Here is a 17,309-nt window from a genome sequence, read left to right as displayed (position 1 = left end):
ACAACAGCAGCGACAACACAAAAAAAACCCCACAAAACCCCTGCAATGGATCTTGCTAAAATACTTAATGCCTTATGTCTGTAACAACTATTACTTAAAAAAACTATTCACCAATAAAACTACTCACCATGAAATGCGTATTTTTGCTTGACATTACAAAAAGTTATTAATGCCTTACCCTCAAGTAAAAAATAAATGCATTCTAAAAACAAAAGTCTAATCAAGATTCTGCTTTCAAGAGTTAACTGGTTTGCTGCATGCCTGAAGTCCAATGCCCCAAGTGAATATGCACAGGTAGCTTGGAAGATTGTCTAATTAATTTGACATCTTCAGAGATGTGCAGTGAACCCCATATTATTCAGGGAAACTCAAATCAAGCAAACTGAAGCAAACAAAACACACATTGGAACAAACTGGTGTGTACTTGCTTACACAGAAGAGCACTTTAGAAGTCGGCATAAGGGTACAGCCTGATACACTGCAAACCAATGTATGAAAGCAAATAACCAATAGGAAAGTGCCATTTACAATAAAAGTTGTCAGAAATGTTATGAAAAGGTCTTACAATGTTTATCTTTCAGCTGAAACTTCAGGAGTCATCTTTATTACAGGTACTTACACAGCCTTATAAATGTTTTGTCCTCTAACTTAAAATTCATCTTAATAGTTAAGTAAATTCAACTGCTTAAATCTTCAAAGATGACACTCACCTGGACTCAAAGAGAACAAAATGTTTCAAAATCCCAACCAGTAAGAAACTGAAGTTACATGTTCCACTGATAATAGCTGAACTCAACAAAATGTAAAGAATAGGAACATGTGCAGGATCTGTCTTACACAGAATACTGTAAAGTGTCAGAAGAACAGGGGCAAAAGGCATACACCAGGGCCAGAGAACAGCTATGAGACTTCAATATAAAGGAGCGTGCCATTGAACCAATTCAGTGGTGCATTTGCGAGTTTCCAAAAAAAGAGAACCGTGATTAAAGACACATCAGGTTAATTATCGGCTTTTTTAATATTTCAAGCAAGGAAAGCAACTTCATAAAATATCTGGCAAAAAAGCAATTTTAAAATCTAGATTTAAAATACTCAACTTTATTAATAAAAGAAGAACTATCATATTAAAAGCCAAGCACTGTATCAGCACAGGATGGCCAAGCAAATTTTAGCCAACTACAACAACTTACTGTCAGCAAATAAGGTCTGCTACACATAAGAGTTATAAAAACTCATCTGCTATTAGTCAGTGACGACCACTCATGTATACCAAATGTAAACATAAGCACATAATTTATATCAGTTCAGGAACTGACTGTATGAAGATGTCTTACTCGGAAAATACAGAATATGTTCCAGAAGTGCTTCCCAAAAAACTAACGTAAAACAATTTCTTTTGCAGCAAAGACTTCAATAACTTTTCCCAAGATCAAAGCAACATTCGCCAGACAAAATCTACATTAAACATCCTCACACAAGATCAGAAAATAGGAAGCAAGAGGGAACACTACCACTACAAAAAGAGTAACTCGCAACAGTTTCCTAGGTAAAGGTGCAATCAGTCCCTAATAAATTCCCTAATATTCAAAGATTTCATAATACTTCATAATAAGTCTGAACTAAACAGACTGAAGCAAAACTATCTTCCAAATTCAGCCTCAATGCCTCTGCTGTACCTGATACGGATACAATATCATGAGAAACTTTTTCCCCATTTTTTCTACATTTTAAGGAGCAAAAAATGCAAGTTTATTAGATAAGTTACAGTCAAAAATGTAATCAAACACTAGACTCAAACAAGGATCAATATTTTCAAGCCTCACTGTTCTCCCTGAGAACACAACATGGTCAGAAGTTTGTAATCGTTTATCAGTACTGCCCATGGGACTTTTTGATTAAAGCCACACCTCTAAGAAACAACAATTCTATGCAATTCATTTAGAGCTCCTAAAACAATTAAATTCTGAAAAAAAGAGGGTTACTTCAATCTTTTGTAATTTGTAATGAGGGTCAGCTACCACTGCAAGGTTTGAGGAAACAGTACACAACATACACCTTTTACAATGGAGCTCACCTCAGCACTTCCACTTCTGAGTGGACACTCTTAGTTCAGGGAAATAGCTTTGTACACAAATTTAGGTATCCACAGGATGAACTATTAGTTTATACATCTGTGAATCATCAGCACACTTAGTGGTATAAAGCCACAGTGCCAAATGAAGAAATATGCCATTTTCAGTATTAATGTTTTTCTATATAGAAAGCAGTAATTTAGTATGATTGCAAGATTAAAGTTTTAAAAACAAAAAACCTGACATGTCACTTCACAATTCCTGAGGCTGTTAGATTTAGGGGAGGAAAAAAAAAGTTAGTCATGGAACTAATCAAGTCATTCTATTTAGTTTAGAAGCTACTGCTAGAAACAAAAACCAACCAAATATGAAATATGAGAAGATTGTCTTTTAGTAACTTACACGAGCAATACAATAATCCTTGGGATTTTCTTTTTCCAGACCATATTTTTCCAGGGCTTCAACAACTGCAAAGTCTGCAGTATCTGTAGTGGACAGCAGGATTGTCTTGTATGGTATATTTGGTTTTAAACTGTCTGCATAAATTCTCAGCGTCCCACCTTGGAAACAAAATGGAATTAACAATGCAACCAGAGAATAAAAAGAGACTTGAAGTAATTTATTTTATTTCTAACAGAATATCTCTTCAGAAATAATTCCATTACTCTACTAATACAAGAAAAATTACATAATATCCCCAACATACATTTATCTCTGCCATTGGTAAAAAATCTCCAGTGATATTTCCATAATTTATCTAATGAAGTCTTTTTTCCCAGTGTTTCACTATGCTTAGTATTACATTAAGTTAAAATGAAACAGTGGCAATGACTGGTTGAAGAACAGACCTTTCCTATCCTGACAGGAAGTTTGTGCTGATCTTCAAGAATTTCCCCTCTCTTTAACAAGCCCATTTAAGACTTCCCTCTAGACAATGTTTTCTACACCTCTCTTTCTTCACTACTCTTCCATGAACAGAATACATCATTTAAGATTTTATCAGTTCTAACATCGCTTCACTTGTTCTTTTCTAATGGTGTTTATACAATCACTGTTGTTATATCCCCACCCCATGAATGAGAAATACTTAATCACTGTTATTCACAAGATCTACCAGAATCCTTTATGCAGAACAATCAGTCCTTTACATCCTTTATTTACGACACTGACTGAATTTTCTCTTTCAGGACACTCAGCTTGCTCTTAGTACAATGAATGCCAGTTATTTCAGCAGCTTCCTCCGTTTGCCAGTCCAAGTCCATCCTTCCTTCTTTCCCAGTTTAGCACTGTTAGCAAGCTCAACGAGCATACTCACTCTCATCAGTCTACCCTCCACTGAAAGCTTTGCCGCACACTCATTATGGAACACCCTCCTGTGGAATTCTTACACCACAGATAAACTAGCCATGTGCAAAAAATGTTGGAAAAAACAAAAGTCAAATTTACAGGAGTTGCTGGCCATAAGAATATTCTCGCAGTAAAATGTTTACTGTTTATAACTTAACCAGAAGAACTTAAAGTACCCGAGTCTGGTCTGCCATCAGAACTGCGAAATTCCTGCATTCTCTTCTCTAGTTTTTGCTGTCGCCGCCGTTTCATAACCACCTCAGGATTGGATATTGTGCGAGTGAAGCTGGTCTCAGGCATATCTTTGTAAACCTCAGCTGCAAGGCGAAAATTCTCACTGCCAAGTTAGTTTAAATAAAAAGAATGTCATTAAGACCTTAGAATACATATATCCTCATTACTTCACAAAGGATAAAAGGGCAGTAGGATTCGCAGACACAGGAGCTCATTTAAGTTATTGTAAGATGGTTTCTACATGCATCTCACTTTTGCTAAGGTTAATGCTGTTCATATACCCATGCTCACCTGAAATAAACAACCAATTTAAGGACTGCTAGTTGCTAGTTTTCAAAGAAAACAAGAGGTCTTCTACCTCTTAAAGATGGGGGCAGAGGGAAAGGCATTAAAGAAACTTTACATGACACCCCTAACTTTATTATGAATTTCCAATACTGCAAAGCATGGGAAAGCTGAGTCAGCATGTGCTTGCAAGTCATGTTTTTTCTTTTCCTAATGCACTTGAAAACAACTATCATTTAATTTTTAAAAGTAAATTTAAACCACTTACATATCATCCCCATGAAGAAGTCTATCATCTTTATCTGATGCTTGTCGCAATGCCTCTTTCTCACGTCTCTTTTTCTCTTTTTTTTCTTTTTTTGAGAGAGTTCGTTTGAAATTCTGAATGACTCCCTCTTTTTCTTGTTTTTCAGGCCCATTACTCTGAGCTTTCTGAAATAAATGAGTTTAAAACAGCTTCCATCAATTTCAGTCCAAAGAAAAGTTAGTATTGGTTTTAACTTTGCAGATGAATCTGTTTAAGACACAGTATCACTAGCCCGAAAAACAACACTCCAGGCAACAATACTCCCTTACACAACGATGGGACTAATGCTCTTGAGAAAAACACAGAGAAAGCAAATATAATGTCATGTTTCAAAGAAGGTATGAACTGATGCTACTCAAGAAAGTGAAGAAACTGCAGAATTTTACTTGAGTAATGCCTGGTATCTACCCCAAGTAATGCCTTGGCCCCGAAAGGCTAACTGAAGGCTGCAAAACAAATTTTGCTTCAAAGTAAAAATACTCTGTAACAACGCTGTGCTTAATCTGCTCTCAAGGCAACTGTGTTGGAGCACCAGATAAGAATAAACTGCAAAAAGAAAAACATCACTGAGGACTTTTTCCTCATGGTGTATTTTTCCAAGTTGTCCTCCCAGTATTCTCTTCTTCAATTCCTGCTCCTTGCATACACAAGATACCTGTAATCCTAGGCTCATTTGCCTTCTGTAGAGAAGATTACAGAGCATGAGAGAAAGAAGATGCAGATTTTCTCGCTTCTATCAGGAAGTGAAGAACACAGAGAAGGTAGATTGAAGATCACTTAGTTCAATTAATAGGAATAGCAAGGTTGGTATGTGTAGTGCAAGACACCATTAACTTTCCGTTCTACCCTGAAGCATGGGATGTATCCTGTAGTCAAAAGCACAGTCGAGGCTCATGTACCTATACCCAAAGCACCTCTAAAATTAACAAGCTCTAATTCTAAGAGCAAAGGAAATTTAGCGCTCAGCACAAGATCTTGCTTTAAGATAGCCCACACTGAACAGCATGTTTTCCATAGCTATAAGCAACCAAGCTACATATAATATATGCAATTATATGACTTCAGGAGCCAAAGTCTAATCTAATCTAATGTTTAAATTGCTAATATTAAAGCAAACTTTTGTATGGCTGATGTTGGCAGCTCCTTCATTTTGCATTCGTAAGAGAAAAAAATAATCAACAACCAAAAAAACAAAACCAAACCAAACCAAAAAAACCTGCACAAAAGGAAAGCGTCTTCCATTATTTTTTTCAAGAAACAGAATGTTACCTAGGGAGGTAATAATGTTTAGCTCTTTAACTCCCCCTGGCATTCCCTTTTAAAAGCTTTGCAAGAGGCAGGATTACCTCCTGGTATCTGGCACCATATACTATCTGAGGAAATTTTAAAGTCATCATAATAGAACAAAGCAAGCTTTAAGTTCTCCAGGCATTACATGTTCCAGTACTAGACAGCTACGTGGATCACAGCATCACCATCCATCTGAAAGATAACAAAAATGCTGTGTTGCAAAGATGGACTTTAAGTATCTAAAAATACTTGCTCCAGATATTGAAGGTCATGAACAGCAGTTGTTTCCAAGAATTAAAAAAGTAGAAATTTTGTTTTCCTATATAAGCAACCCCCACACATTTCAAAACTGCAGTTACCACTAACATGCTCCATAAAGACTCACCTTTGGAGGAACTGTATCATTTTCATTCTTGAGGACAAACCTTCCCTCTCGATCATCTTTGTTCCAGTTTAACTGTACAACAAGAGGCTTCTCATCTACATCTAATCTTCTTTCTTCTTCAAAACAATGAAAAGCAGTAACAGTTACTTGGCATCTCAAGAGCAAAGATATTTAGAAATAAGTTAAGCTTTTAAAAAAAACCAAAAGGTTTGCCTAACAGAACACATCAAATGATGCTTTCCTGTTAAGTACAGGGACGGAAAGCAAGCTTGGGAATGTAGCCTTACATGTCCCCTTTCCAGCAATGAGCCCAAGTGTATTCTATGTATTTACATAAGCTAAAGGTCCCCATAAGGTAGTCTTGCATAACTCCTCTGTCAGAACTAAGTGTGGGAACACAACATTACCACTCTGGAGAACTTAGATCTAGAGTTAAAATGTTTAGAAATTTGTAACATCCTGGGACTTCCAAATACTAATTTTTCTCATTTTAAATTTACTTTAAAGTAGACCACAGTCTGATTGCAGCCCAAGAAATACTATTCTACAAAGACTGCACAAAAATAAAGAAGATTACAAAATTTAAAAAATAAAATAAATCAAAAAGCCCCCCAACATTATGTAGATCTGTGAAAAAATTTCATTTAGTGTATTACATCTATTTTAAGTATATGGAAAAACAATTGACAGAGTGGTTAAAAAACTTAAGCAAGTCTTGCACTTGACTTTCCCTTTGAGAAGTAGGAGACAGTACATATGCACAGGAAAACAATGATGTCTTCTTAGTTACTTCTATTTAGTAAGAAACACTCCTATTGATTGAGGCACCTTGCATGCCTCAGTCATCTGTTAAAAATCAGAAATTTGCTCTGCAAAAAAACCAATTTCATTTTGACTACAGGTACAGTGCTAACAGATTTTTAAAGAAAGCTAAAGTAGAAAAAATTTAATTATTTTCAGTCTTTCAAATGCAGAATTTAAGGTCGTTCAAGCACTTGTGTGAACTTCTGAAGTACCGAAAATAAAAAGCACAACCAAAAGCTAGTTTCTCCTGTATCTGTCTCCACTACCACCACACACACTATGACCTTCTAATCTGAAACAGACAAATGCTGGGAGTACCAAAGGCTATTTTGATATCCAAGTTCTTCACAGGTAACATTAGGACATTTAAGAAACACAGTGGCTTCAAACAATATTAAGCTGAACTTCCCCCAGTTCAGCAGTAAAAGAACATGAGTTATAAGGCTACCTATCAAAGGCCCACAACTTCAAAGAACAGAAGATGTACTCTTAACTGCTCCAATTTAACAATCCTAGTCTCCCATTTTAAGTTTAGTCGTTACCTACTAGTCCTAAAAATAGCAACTCTCTCACAAATGTCAACAAATTAACAGGATGTCAATTACAGGGTTTAATAAATCATAATCAAATCTTACACAAACTGCAGGCCTGGTATACATAATTAAGTTTTGAAAACCACTCCCCAAAAAACAATTAGTAGCAACATATTTAGGAATAAAAAACCCACGTCTCAAGTGTTTCAGAAGCTGGGGGCAAACCTAAAGATACTTTGGCTGGGAGTAGATTTGACGGTCATGTGGATGCAGGAAGGACTTAATGAATAAATACAAACCTCCACTGACATGCACTTCATAAAGTGAGTATTTAGGGGATGACAACATTCGCATGTCTGGTCGAAATTTCTCTGCAAGAGTTTCTATCACATCTTGAGTTGTGGCAGTACTAGAGACACGGATACATTTTGTTGCAAAATTTCCAGCTGCTTTGTCTTGGAAGTAGAATCTCATTACTCCATGAAACTCGAGATCCTGTAAGGAAATAAAAATACATATCTGAGTGCTGGCTAACAGTTATAAGGTTCAGAGTTCTCTTATTATTCATTAGTTACAAATTTATTATGAAAATATCAGACCTTCAAATATTACACTGGTTTTCAAAATTTTCATGACAGTAGAATTAAAAACCAGGACTATAAACTTGGGGAAAAAAAACAAAACAAAAAACAGGCTATCCTGCAAAAAGAAATTAAGGACTATATATTATTGAAAATACTGAACTTGAATCTCTAAGTATTCAAATTTACAACTCCTGTCAGGAGAATTAATAAAACTTCTTTTCTAAAACCTAGAAACCTAGAAAACCTCTTTTCTAAAACCCAGAAATTAGTCTTGAAGACTAATTGAGAACAGGCCCCTGCAGCCAAACCCTGTAAAAGTGTATGCTCACAGAACAGCAGTGTGTCTCAAAGAGAACAGCTTGCTGTCACAGAAGTCACAGAATCATCTTTTCTCTCCTCCTTCCACCCCTTCATGCACTCCTCTCTCACGCTGGCATCTGTTTGTCCCAGAAACAGCCTGTTAAAGAAGTTAAACCATTTGACTTGTTTGTATTTTATATTTTAAGAAAGGTTAGTAGTACAGCTACTAAAAGTTAGTTTGGTACAGCTCCCTAAAGATTCTGTGAGGGAAGGAAAGTTCCAGGACCAACACAAGCTGAAGAAAGGGACTTGCAGCTGTCAGCCAGGTGGCTACACTACAACTGCAATGGCAATCTGTTCAAACTACCGTAAATTCACATCCTCATTTGTGTTTGCATTAGCCATTGGAGCTCATGCTCTACTGCAGCACACCAAACTTCAGGAGGATACTGTCTGCTCCTGCTACTCCACTACTGCTCTGAACAACAACTCCAAATTCAAATTTTACTTCCCCAGTGGTCTCCACCTGGTCAACTTTTGCCCTCTGCATAAATCCCAGCAATCATGGGGCCCTGCACTCAAGAGGAATTATGGATATCCAAGTCTCCAGTTGACTTTGCCAGGTTTACTCTACAGTTTAATAATCATTGCTCCTGTCTTCACTCTCCAGAGGCTTTGAAATAGGCAAATCTTTAGGTGTTGAGCACCGTGATAGATTTCATGCTAAGCACAGCCCTTTCCAGTGCTACATCTGATCACAGGGCACATATCACAACATTTCTTTGAACAGCAAAGAATCGAGGTATTTATTGAAGCTACTCTATCATTCAGAAGGACCTTTGTGAAAAGAAAAGAAAAAAGAAGAATATTTCAAAAGGAATTAAAAAGTTAAATAACCTACACTTAGACAAACATCTGTGTCACCTAGATACATGCAGAAGTAAGCACTGTTCTTCCCAGGATACTCCCAAGCCTACACCAATACAGCAGCCCAAAGAAATGCACCATGGACCTAGACAATGGCTGATTGTGTTTTATTGCCTTTGTTATCCTAACAATTTACAGAATTAATCCTTCTGAGCTTCTGCTGTTCCCACAGAACTACCTATTGTACTTCCAAACCAGTGTTCCTTCCTGCAAGGAGTTACAGTTTCCACATTCCTCACTCCAAACTCCCACCTCTGCATACACTCTGAACTTAGCTGCAATTACACAAAGGTTCTCAATTCTTCAGCCGTGAACATTCACCTCTGAAAACTATCCTGACCATTTAATTTCTTGTCTTAATTATATATACCAAATTATTAACTAATTATCCATACAAGGACTTACCCCTCTCATGCAGAAGGCTACCAAATGACTTCTGGATATTCTACCTATCATAGCAAATTGGAGCTCCCTTACATGTGTTCTTATTAATGCCTTCAATGAATTCCAAAAGGTCTGAAGCACAACTTCTTTTCTAAGTTCTGTTGACCATTCCACAGCGTATTATAATAGACACCACGTGTCCATGAATTCTGTAGGTTAATGCAGTTTCTACTCACACAGATAACATCACCAGTGAACGTCCTTTGTAATACTGGGTTCAAACTGCATTTGCATCCAACGACCTGAAGGTGTCCACCTAACGGAGCCATTACAGACCTCTTAGTAAAATTACTTCATCCCTCACTTCCTATAGTTATTGTATGAGTATTTTCTGGTTCTTGTAACTTGCTTTCTTGCTTTTTCCTCTCTTAACAAATGCTGATTTGAAAGCATTCCTCAATTTTTTTTCTATCTTATGCTTTCATATTCTGCTTGGTTTATAACCTCACAATTTTCCTTATTTGGATAATACTTCAGCTTTCCAGTAACTATCCTTGCCTGATGCTCAGTCATGCCAGCTTCCTTTCACAGTTCCCTTGATAGCTGGCATGCTTTTGGTCAGTACCTCCAGCACAGCATCTTTAACTCTCAGCAGGTGTTACTACTCGCCCCTTTCAGCTTGACCAAGCTTTCCTAGGGCGGGTATGCTGCATTTCCAACTGGGTTGGAAAGTTCTGTACTTCTTGTAAGAAAAATGAAACTAAGCACGTCATGATCTCTAGAAAGGAGAGCATTCCCACAGGTAATATTCTGAGTCATGTTCCACACACTCTTTTGTGTGGATTTGATTTAAACAGTTGCCTCTTCTGCTAATACTCCTTAACCATGATGCTTCACAAAACAGCCACAGTATTTTTATAATCAACTTAAAGTTTCAAGCCACTTGTTTGATTGTTGCAAAAGACAACACATGAGCTTTTTCTGCAGAAGTATCATGAAGCACAATCATATCCCATTTGGAACACTTTTTTCCCTTTATACAAGGTTTTCCCCGCCACCATCTCAAGGTACTGCTGAAGCAAGAATTAAAAGAGAAAAATGAGCACATTGCTAATCTTTTCCATGCATTATGTGTCAGTTCCCATATAGAGATAAGATTCCAGTAGCTTTTTCCAATCCGCAGATTTTTTAACAATACAGCAGAGATTGATGAGCAAGGGAAGGGAAGATAGGTCCATTCAGGGAAGACGTAAAAAACAATTCAAGAAGCTTTCTAAACTACCATGTTTGTTGTTGCTAATACTATTATTATAATTACTAATATTAATATTTTATGTTTTACTGTTACAACTTATTTCTACTTCCAGACACTAACAAAGCAGACAAGACAAAAGTTCATTCTGAATTCTCAAGATACAATGTCTGTATAAGCAAGTTTTGTTTTCATTTTCTAGAGGAAGTAATGTGTTTTTCTAAAGCATTGCCAATTGATAATCTGGATATAAAAACAGCTGAATGCACTGATCACTGACTGTCCATTTCCCCTATCCTCTTCCATGGCATGTTCTCAAGCTGTGTCCCCACAGTCCATGTCCTACTCCCCACTCTCCACTTTTTCCAAAGTTTTCTGCTGAAAAAAAAACTGCACAACAGCATCACAATCAGTGATGTGATGATCAAACAGTATCACTTTCCCATATAAAACTCCTTTTAATGTTTTATTTCCATTATGTTCCAAACTGTACCTTGGGGCATTGCTAGACTACTACAGATTTAAATAAAAATATTTGATGACATGGAAGTAATTGGTTTCACGTTTCAAAAAAATCAGGAAATAGGAGACTACAAAACCAAAAAAAAACCCCTTCTAGTCTTCATTATTTTTTTTATATGACATGTGTGTTTATGTGTGTGTATAGCTCCAGTTCAAGCCATATTTAACTTGCCAGCCATGTGCTTAGCCAATAAATACCAACTACACAGAGACACATGCCACCACTCACACTCAGACAAGGTAGGCACTCCACTTAAACTTCCACTCTCCACTCTAACTCTGCATTTAAGTGTTTATTTTTCAGAGTTTTTTGTTTCATCCTCAAACTCATTCATTTCTGAATTTATTTGTAAAGACTGCTAGGCACCTTCACTGCAGTTTATAATACGAACTTGTGTCAAGAAAAGAGGCTATAGAATAAAAATTGCTTGTCCTAAACCAGGTAGATATAGAAGCATCTATTATTCCCTGATATATTCTTGTAAGCGAAGGAATTTCCCCAAAACACTTACAAATCTCTTGAAGCCATCTTTCTCTAAAGATGAGAACTGCCATTTAGCAGTTAACAAAAAGAAATTAAAATGTTTTCTGGATTTCAACAATGACTAATTACTTAAGTGCATGAACACTCCTAAATTCCTCTCAGGAGTTTATGTGCATCATGAGCAATTTTAGCTCTATCATCTGATCACATTAGATATTTTATGTACCTGCTGTGCAAGTTCATGGCTTATGTTGGAATGAGAGGGTACAGACCAGTCTTCAGCCACACAAGTACAGTCAATTTTCACAAAATTTTAATTCTGATCATCTAGACTGCAAAACATATTTTAAAGAGCACATAGCAAAAGTCAGCTTTTTAGGCCTTTCAAATAATAAAGGCCATTTTGCTCAAATACAAAGCATACTTATTCCTTTTTATCACTATCAAATGAAGTTATGATAGTTTCCAAAAGCATATCCTACTCAAAGGTTTCAACTTACATAGTAACTGCCAGTTAAACATAGTTTCTTGGTTTTACAAACAAAAGTAAGCTGTACCACCTCTTCATTAGGCACAAAGAAAAGAGTTCATAAAAGCATTTGAAATATCTACTTATGACTTTTTGCATAAAGTCAGTGACAGGCAGTAACTGCTTCAAAACCAATGGGTTATATGTTCCAAAAGTGTGTCTTTAGAAAACAAAAATACACAAAAGCATCAGAATGAAACACCTGAAACAACACTTTCACAAACTGAGAAGACTCCAAAACTCTACAAAATCTTGTGAAAAGCTTTGATTAAACATTCTTAGAAAACATCTGCATTCTCAGTGCCATCACTTCCTCTGACATTCTCCTCAAGGACCTCATACCATCATTAAATGAAAAAGAGGAATACAAAAGCAGGAAGCAAAGAACTTTTAACACATAGTCAGTCACACAGAATCCTCAAGTCATACTTAAAACTGAAGATGTGATGTACAAGTTATCACACCAATCATCATCAATGTTTTCCATGAGGCTTCACAAAAGTGATTCCTGTTTCTCAAAACAGTTTGATCCTTAAATCTAGTTCCCAGTTACTTACTGTCAAGGGTGGATTTGTGCTTTAAAGCAGTAATCGGTAATAATGAAGATCACTCATTTGAAGTTATACTATAGAAAAATACAAGTAAAAGGTGCAGTGAAGAGCATCTCAAGCTCCCCTCTGCAGTTATGAAGAATGGTTACATCCACATATGGAAAATGTTAATAATTATGGAAGGCAAAGATGTTTAATGCTTCAGCTATCCAAAACAAAAAAAATCCCCACCAAAAAAAAAAAAACATCTTCTCCAAACCTCTCTTTCTGCCAATCATTCCATTCCTGTGTAACAAGAATATCACAGTAAAGAAGGAATATGAAAAACAAGTAGAAACAGATAAAAAGACTGCACTGTACGTAAAGCTTGGAAAAAGCCTGCAACGTGACACAATGAGATTTACAGCAGGGAAACCTGGACTTCCTGAAGAATCCGAGAGGCCTCTGCAAACAAAGCAATAATATCCAGGAGCCAAAATCTACCACCATGCTCACATATGAGAAAGGAAACCCCTCCTTTAAAGTGTCAGAGATAATGAGAGAGTGTTTATCACAATATGTAGGGCACAGCAATGAATGAAATCAAGACTACTATTCCCGCAAGCCAGCAAAGAATACCCACAAGCTTTTAAACTCCTACCCCACCTGTATCCATCACAAAGCACTACATACTTCAATACTTAAGCATATTACACACGACCCATTCCGTAAACCATTCAATCCCTGGAGCAGCAGAGAATGTACAAGTTTCCCTTCAGAAATCCTCATCTGCACCCCCTCCAAGAGGCTATCTTTCATCTCTTTCAGCTGCATTGGTAACACTGTTTGCCTTGCAAGCACATTCTGCATGACTGCATCTACAAAATACCAAAATCCAGCACTAAGAACATCCCATCTTTCTTCGTGCCCCATTCAAATTCTGTAGGCAAAAATCTACAGACAACTAAGCTGCAATTACTATTCAGGTACATGTGCTTGTTGGTCGGGAGTTTTGCTAATAGAATATAAATAACAATAAAACCAATCCACAGTGCAAAAATTAGAACTGAAGCACATACTAGCTGCTTGACACATGAATTCAGGTCACAACAATATTGATATAACAGGTTAGCACAGCAACAGTATTATCAATGCAGGATATTCTGAAACATTCATATAATGCCTTTGTATCTGACTTCTTGTCAGTCTACACAGTAAAATGGAATTGCTTCCTTTGCCTCTCCAAAAGCCGTATGTATGCAACAAATCTGTGGAATTCTAAGAAATACATTTTAAAAAATATTTCCTACAATATTTTAAAACCCACTTAAATCAGTAAGGGAATAAGCACTGTGAAATTTCATGAGGGTGAGGTTTCTAGCACTCAATTCCCATAATGGCTGCTCAACTTCAAACTTGAGTACAGACAATACTATTAAAAAGGAATTGCAAATAGTTTAAAAAAAAATCCTGGTAACTGTTATGAACTGTTTTCCATGTAGCAAAGAAAAGCAGTGTTCTTGTTAACTATAGGTTTTGAGTTAACTTCAAAAAGTGCAGCTTCATGATTAAAGAAAGACTACCTTTAATCTAACAGAAGAAAGGAAGAACAATACAGATGAAAAAACAGCTCCTATGAAAAAATAATTTTCATCAGCTTTATTTCCTCTTCCAAACCTTTGACACCTGGATCAACAAAGACTTTCCACTACAGAATGACTCATTCTGCCACAACAGTTTAGACACTGTAATGTTCACAGAAGCAGGACCAACAGCTGAGCTTTCTGTCAGACAGAATTACCAATAACTCACAACACGAAGATCATAACTAAATGAAACCTCCTCTTTATTTTCCTGAGGAAAATTACATCTTAGGAACCAGCCCCACTACAGTATGAAACAAAACCTTAAGACCAATAAACAAGAGGTACTACAAACATTTTCACAATATAAATGTAATGCAATTAAGTCAATGCAAAACCCACTGCAGTATATGACAAATGGTACACAGAATCTTAAACTAAGGACAAAATTCAAGGCTGTAACTATCATATCCACTAAAAAAGTATTAACTTTCATAAATGCAGCTTGAATCCCCATGTGAACCTTGAATTATCATAGATATAAATACTTGACTGTATACTTTATATGCATTGTCCCTGCTTCCTGTTGCCTATCTGTCCCCAACAGCAAGACTAATTAACACAAAAACTCTTGGGATGAAACAAACATTATTGTGATCTTCAATACTTTCCTGCTAACTTACACCTCACAGATCAAAAAATTAAGTTTCAAAAGAGACCCATCTATACCAGGTAGATCACAGAGAGTATTTCCTACCAATTTCAAACCAAACCAAACCTAGTTGTTTTCAGAATAGTCTTTTACCAGAGCCACCACATTCTGTGTGCAGCCATCAACCATACTTCATTCTGAATACACTGAAGTTTTTATAACCTTTTACAACAGACACTATTACACAAGCAACATGAAGTGTCTTCATAGAAGATTTATGACTCGAAAAGCAGCTACCATTAAAACTGAAAAAAAAAATCTGCCAAGGGCACTCCTCAAAAGCATGACAGACATTACCTTCCAACTCTTAATTTTCAAACCTACAGTAAGTGATCAGCAAAATCAGCACAGCACCTGCAACACAGCTGCTGCCTGCCCCCTGCAGGGTGTGCTTTGTTAAGCTGCGGTGGACAGCATTTACACAAGCAACCAGAGAACACGCAGATCTTTTCTTTGCACAAAATGAAACCTACTGCAGTTAACTGAAGAAATCGAACAATAAATGTTTTCAACAATAAACACTACCAACAGTTTGGTAACCATTTAATCATTCCTTAGACTGATTAAATTCAAAATAAAAATAAAGCTACAGGAGATTAAATCATATCCCCAAGTTAAAACATACCACCCTTTATAAACTATATTGATTCTGGTACCATATAGAGACTCTCCCAATACCCTTATACTGAGGACCTTGCAGCGACTGTCAACACATACTCTGAAAAAAAAATATACCCCAAAAAAGCTTGTTAACAAAGTTGTTATTATAATGATTGAAATTTGTTTGAAGGAGGTGACATGACAGAAATAAAATCGAAAAGTAATTGATATACATTTGGTGTATCAAAATACCCTGAAAGTCTCCAACAACAGAAGAGGCAGAGTTCAATCATACTTGAAATCAGGTAAAAAGCCAGTCAAAACCAAACAATTTTGGTTTAATTAATTGAATTAATTATGCCATATTTAAAAGAGGAAAAATAACAAATAGCAATGGGCCTCAATAAAATATTGCTGATCTGTCTAGTATTTATCTATGACCTGTCACTGTTGTGCAACTAAGAAACAAATGCTAAGGAGCAACTCCAGAAACCTTAGAGGGGAAGAATTAAAAGTACAGACAATTCCCTGTAACATTTTTCAGATGCACTGTAGAAACCCACTGAAATAAATCAAGAGTTCTCCATACTATTTACTGTGTTAGACACTGTTCCTTTTAACAGTCACATTTAGAGGAAGAGAAACAGGTTATTACATCCACCTCAAACCAAAACACAATTGGAAAATTGAAGGGGGAGAATGCAAGTTCAGGTGCTGGAAGTCTGATTTTTCATTGGCATTGCTACTTGCAGAGCTGCAATCCTTATATTTAAAGCATCTTCAGGCATCAATCAGGCCACAAAAAAGACTGCCCTTACTCACTTTAACATTAAAAGTACAGACACACAGTCAGCAATAGAAACTCTAGCGCTGCAGATAGCACTTCCTCATACTGACATGCTCATTCCCACCTCCTCTCTTACGACAGGCACCAGCATCCTGCAGCTGTACAGCAACATGAATCAGGTTAACTCGGAAGGTATTTATTTCCCTTCCCTTCATTCAGTGTGGAGGAAATTGCCAGTGCTAGCAGTCTGAGGAAACTGTCCTTCTGCTGGCACCTTGTATTAACTTGAAGGAACCATGAAACAGCAACCTCTGCCAAGCTGGACACTTTATGCTGCCCCAGCATCAGCACATACCTGACTCCAGCACCATAAGCCAGCAGGCACCTATTGGTTTTTGTCTCAGGCTATTGCTTGCTTGGCTGAGAAGTCATTACACAGGTCAGACAAGCAGCAGACCAAAGAAAGCAGCAGAAATGCAGCAGCCTAGCAGAGACTGGCAGTCCTGATGAGCTCAGTGGATATTGTAGCTTGTTACAGGAGTGACAAATCTCTCAAATATTTTACAGACTTATTCCACAAATACGCGGTATTTAGATAAATTAGTTTTCTACGGTCAAAAACTAAAGTTTAGAATACTGTAATCTCAAGGCTATTTCTATAACTGGCATACAAATTGTGAGATTCCAGAGTTACATGATAATTTCTCTACAACTTAAAAAGATTACAGTTTTTCCTCTATAATAAAACTCTGATAGAGGAACGTCTTAGAAATAGTCTTAAATCCATAAAAAATGACAATACAAGTAGTTTTCAAATTCATATGTGAAACTACTAAAAACTGAAAATGTATTTCTTTT

General features: G+C 36.6%; 1 protein-coding gene across 25 annotated transcripts in view; it reads right to left on the bottom strand.

Annotated features, from left to right (window-relative positions):
- Positions 1-17,309, bottom strand: part of AFDN (afadin, adherens junction formation factor) — a 119,947-nt gene that overhangs the window by 77,847 nt on the left and 24,791 nt on the right. For 18 of the 25 annotated variants that reach the window (XR_006015547.1, XM_042025121.1, XM_042025135.1 and 15 more), the window contains exons 2-6: positions 7,557-7,752; positions 5,921-6,036; positions 4,207-4,370; positions 3,596-3,756; positions 2,475-2,632 (exon numbers count right to left, since the gene is read on the bottom strand). Coding sequence is in view for 24 of the 25 variants with exons in the window: in XM_042025121.1 (XP_041881055.1) it covers positions 2,475-2,632; positions 3,596-3,756; positions 4,207-4,370; positions 5,921-6,036; positions 7,557-7,752 (795 nt within the window). In the remaining variant the exon portion in view is untranslated. The remainder of the gene's footprint in view (positions 1-2,474; positions 2,633-3,595; positions 3,757-4,206; positions 4,371-5,920; positions 6,037-7,556; positions 7,753-17,309) is intronic. The other 7 variants (XM_042025122.1, XM_042025137.1, XM_042025138.1 and 4 more) reach the window with 1 other exon arrangement.

This window comes from Corvus kubaryi, unplaced genomic scaffold (genome assembly GCF_017639235.1).
Source record: "Corvus kubaryi isolate FWS band 111438036 unplaced genomic scaffold, C.kubaryi_AGA036_p1.0 37266, whole genome shotgun sequence".
NCBI classification, from domain to species: Eukaryota; Metazoa; Chordata; class Aves; order Passeriformes; family Corvidae; genus Corvus; species Corvus kubaryi.
Note: the sequence above shows the minus strand (reverse complement) of the source record. Positions and strands in the feature narration are given on the sequence as shown.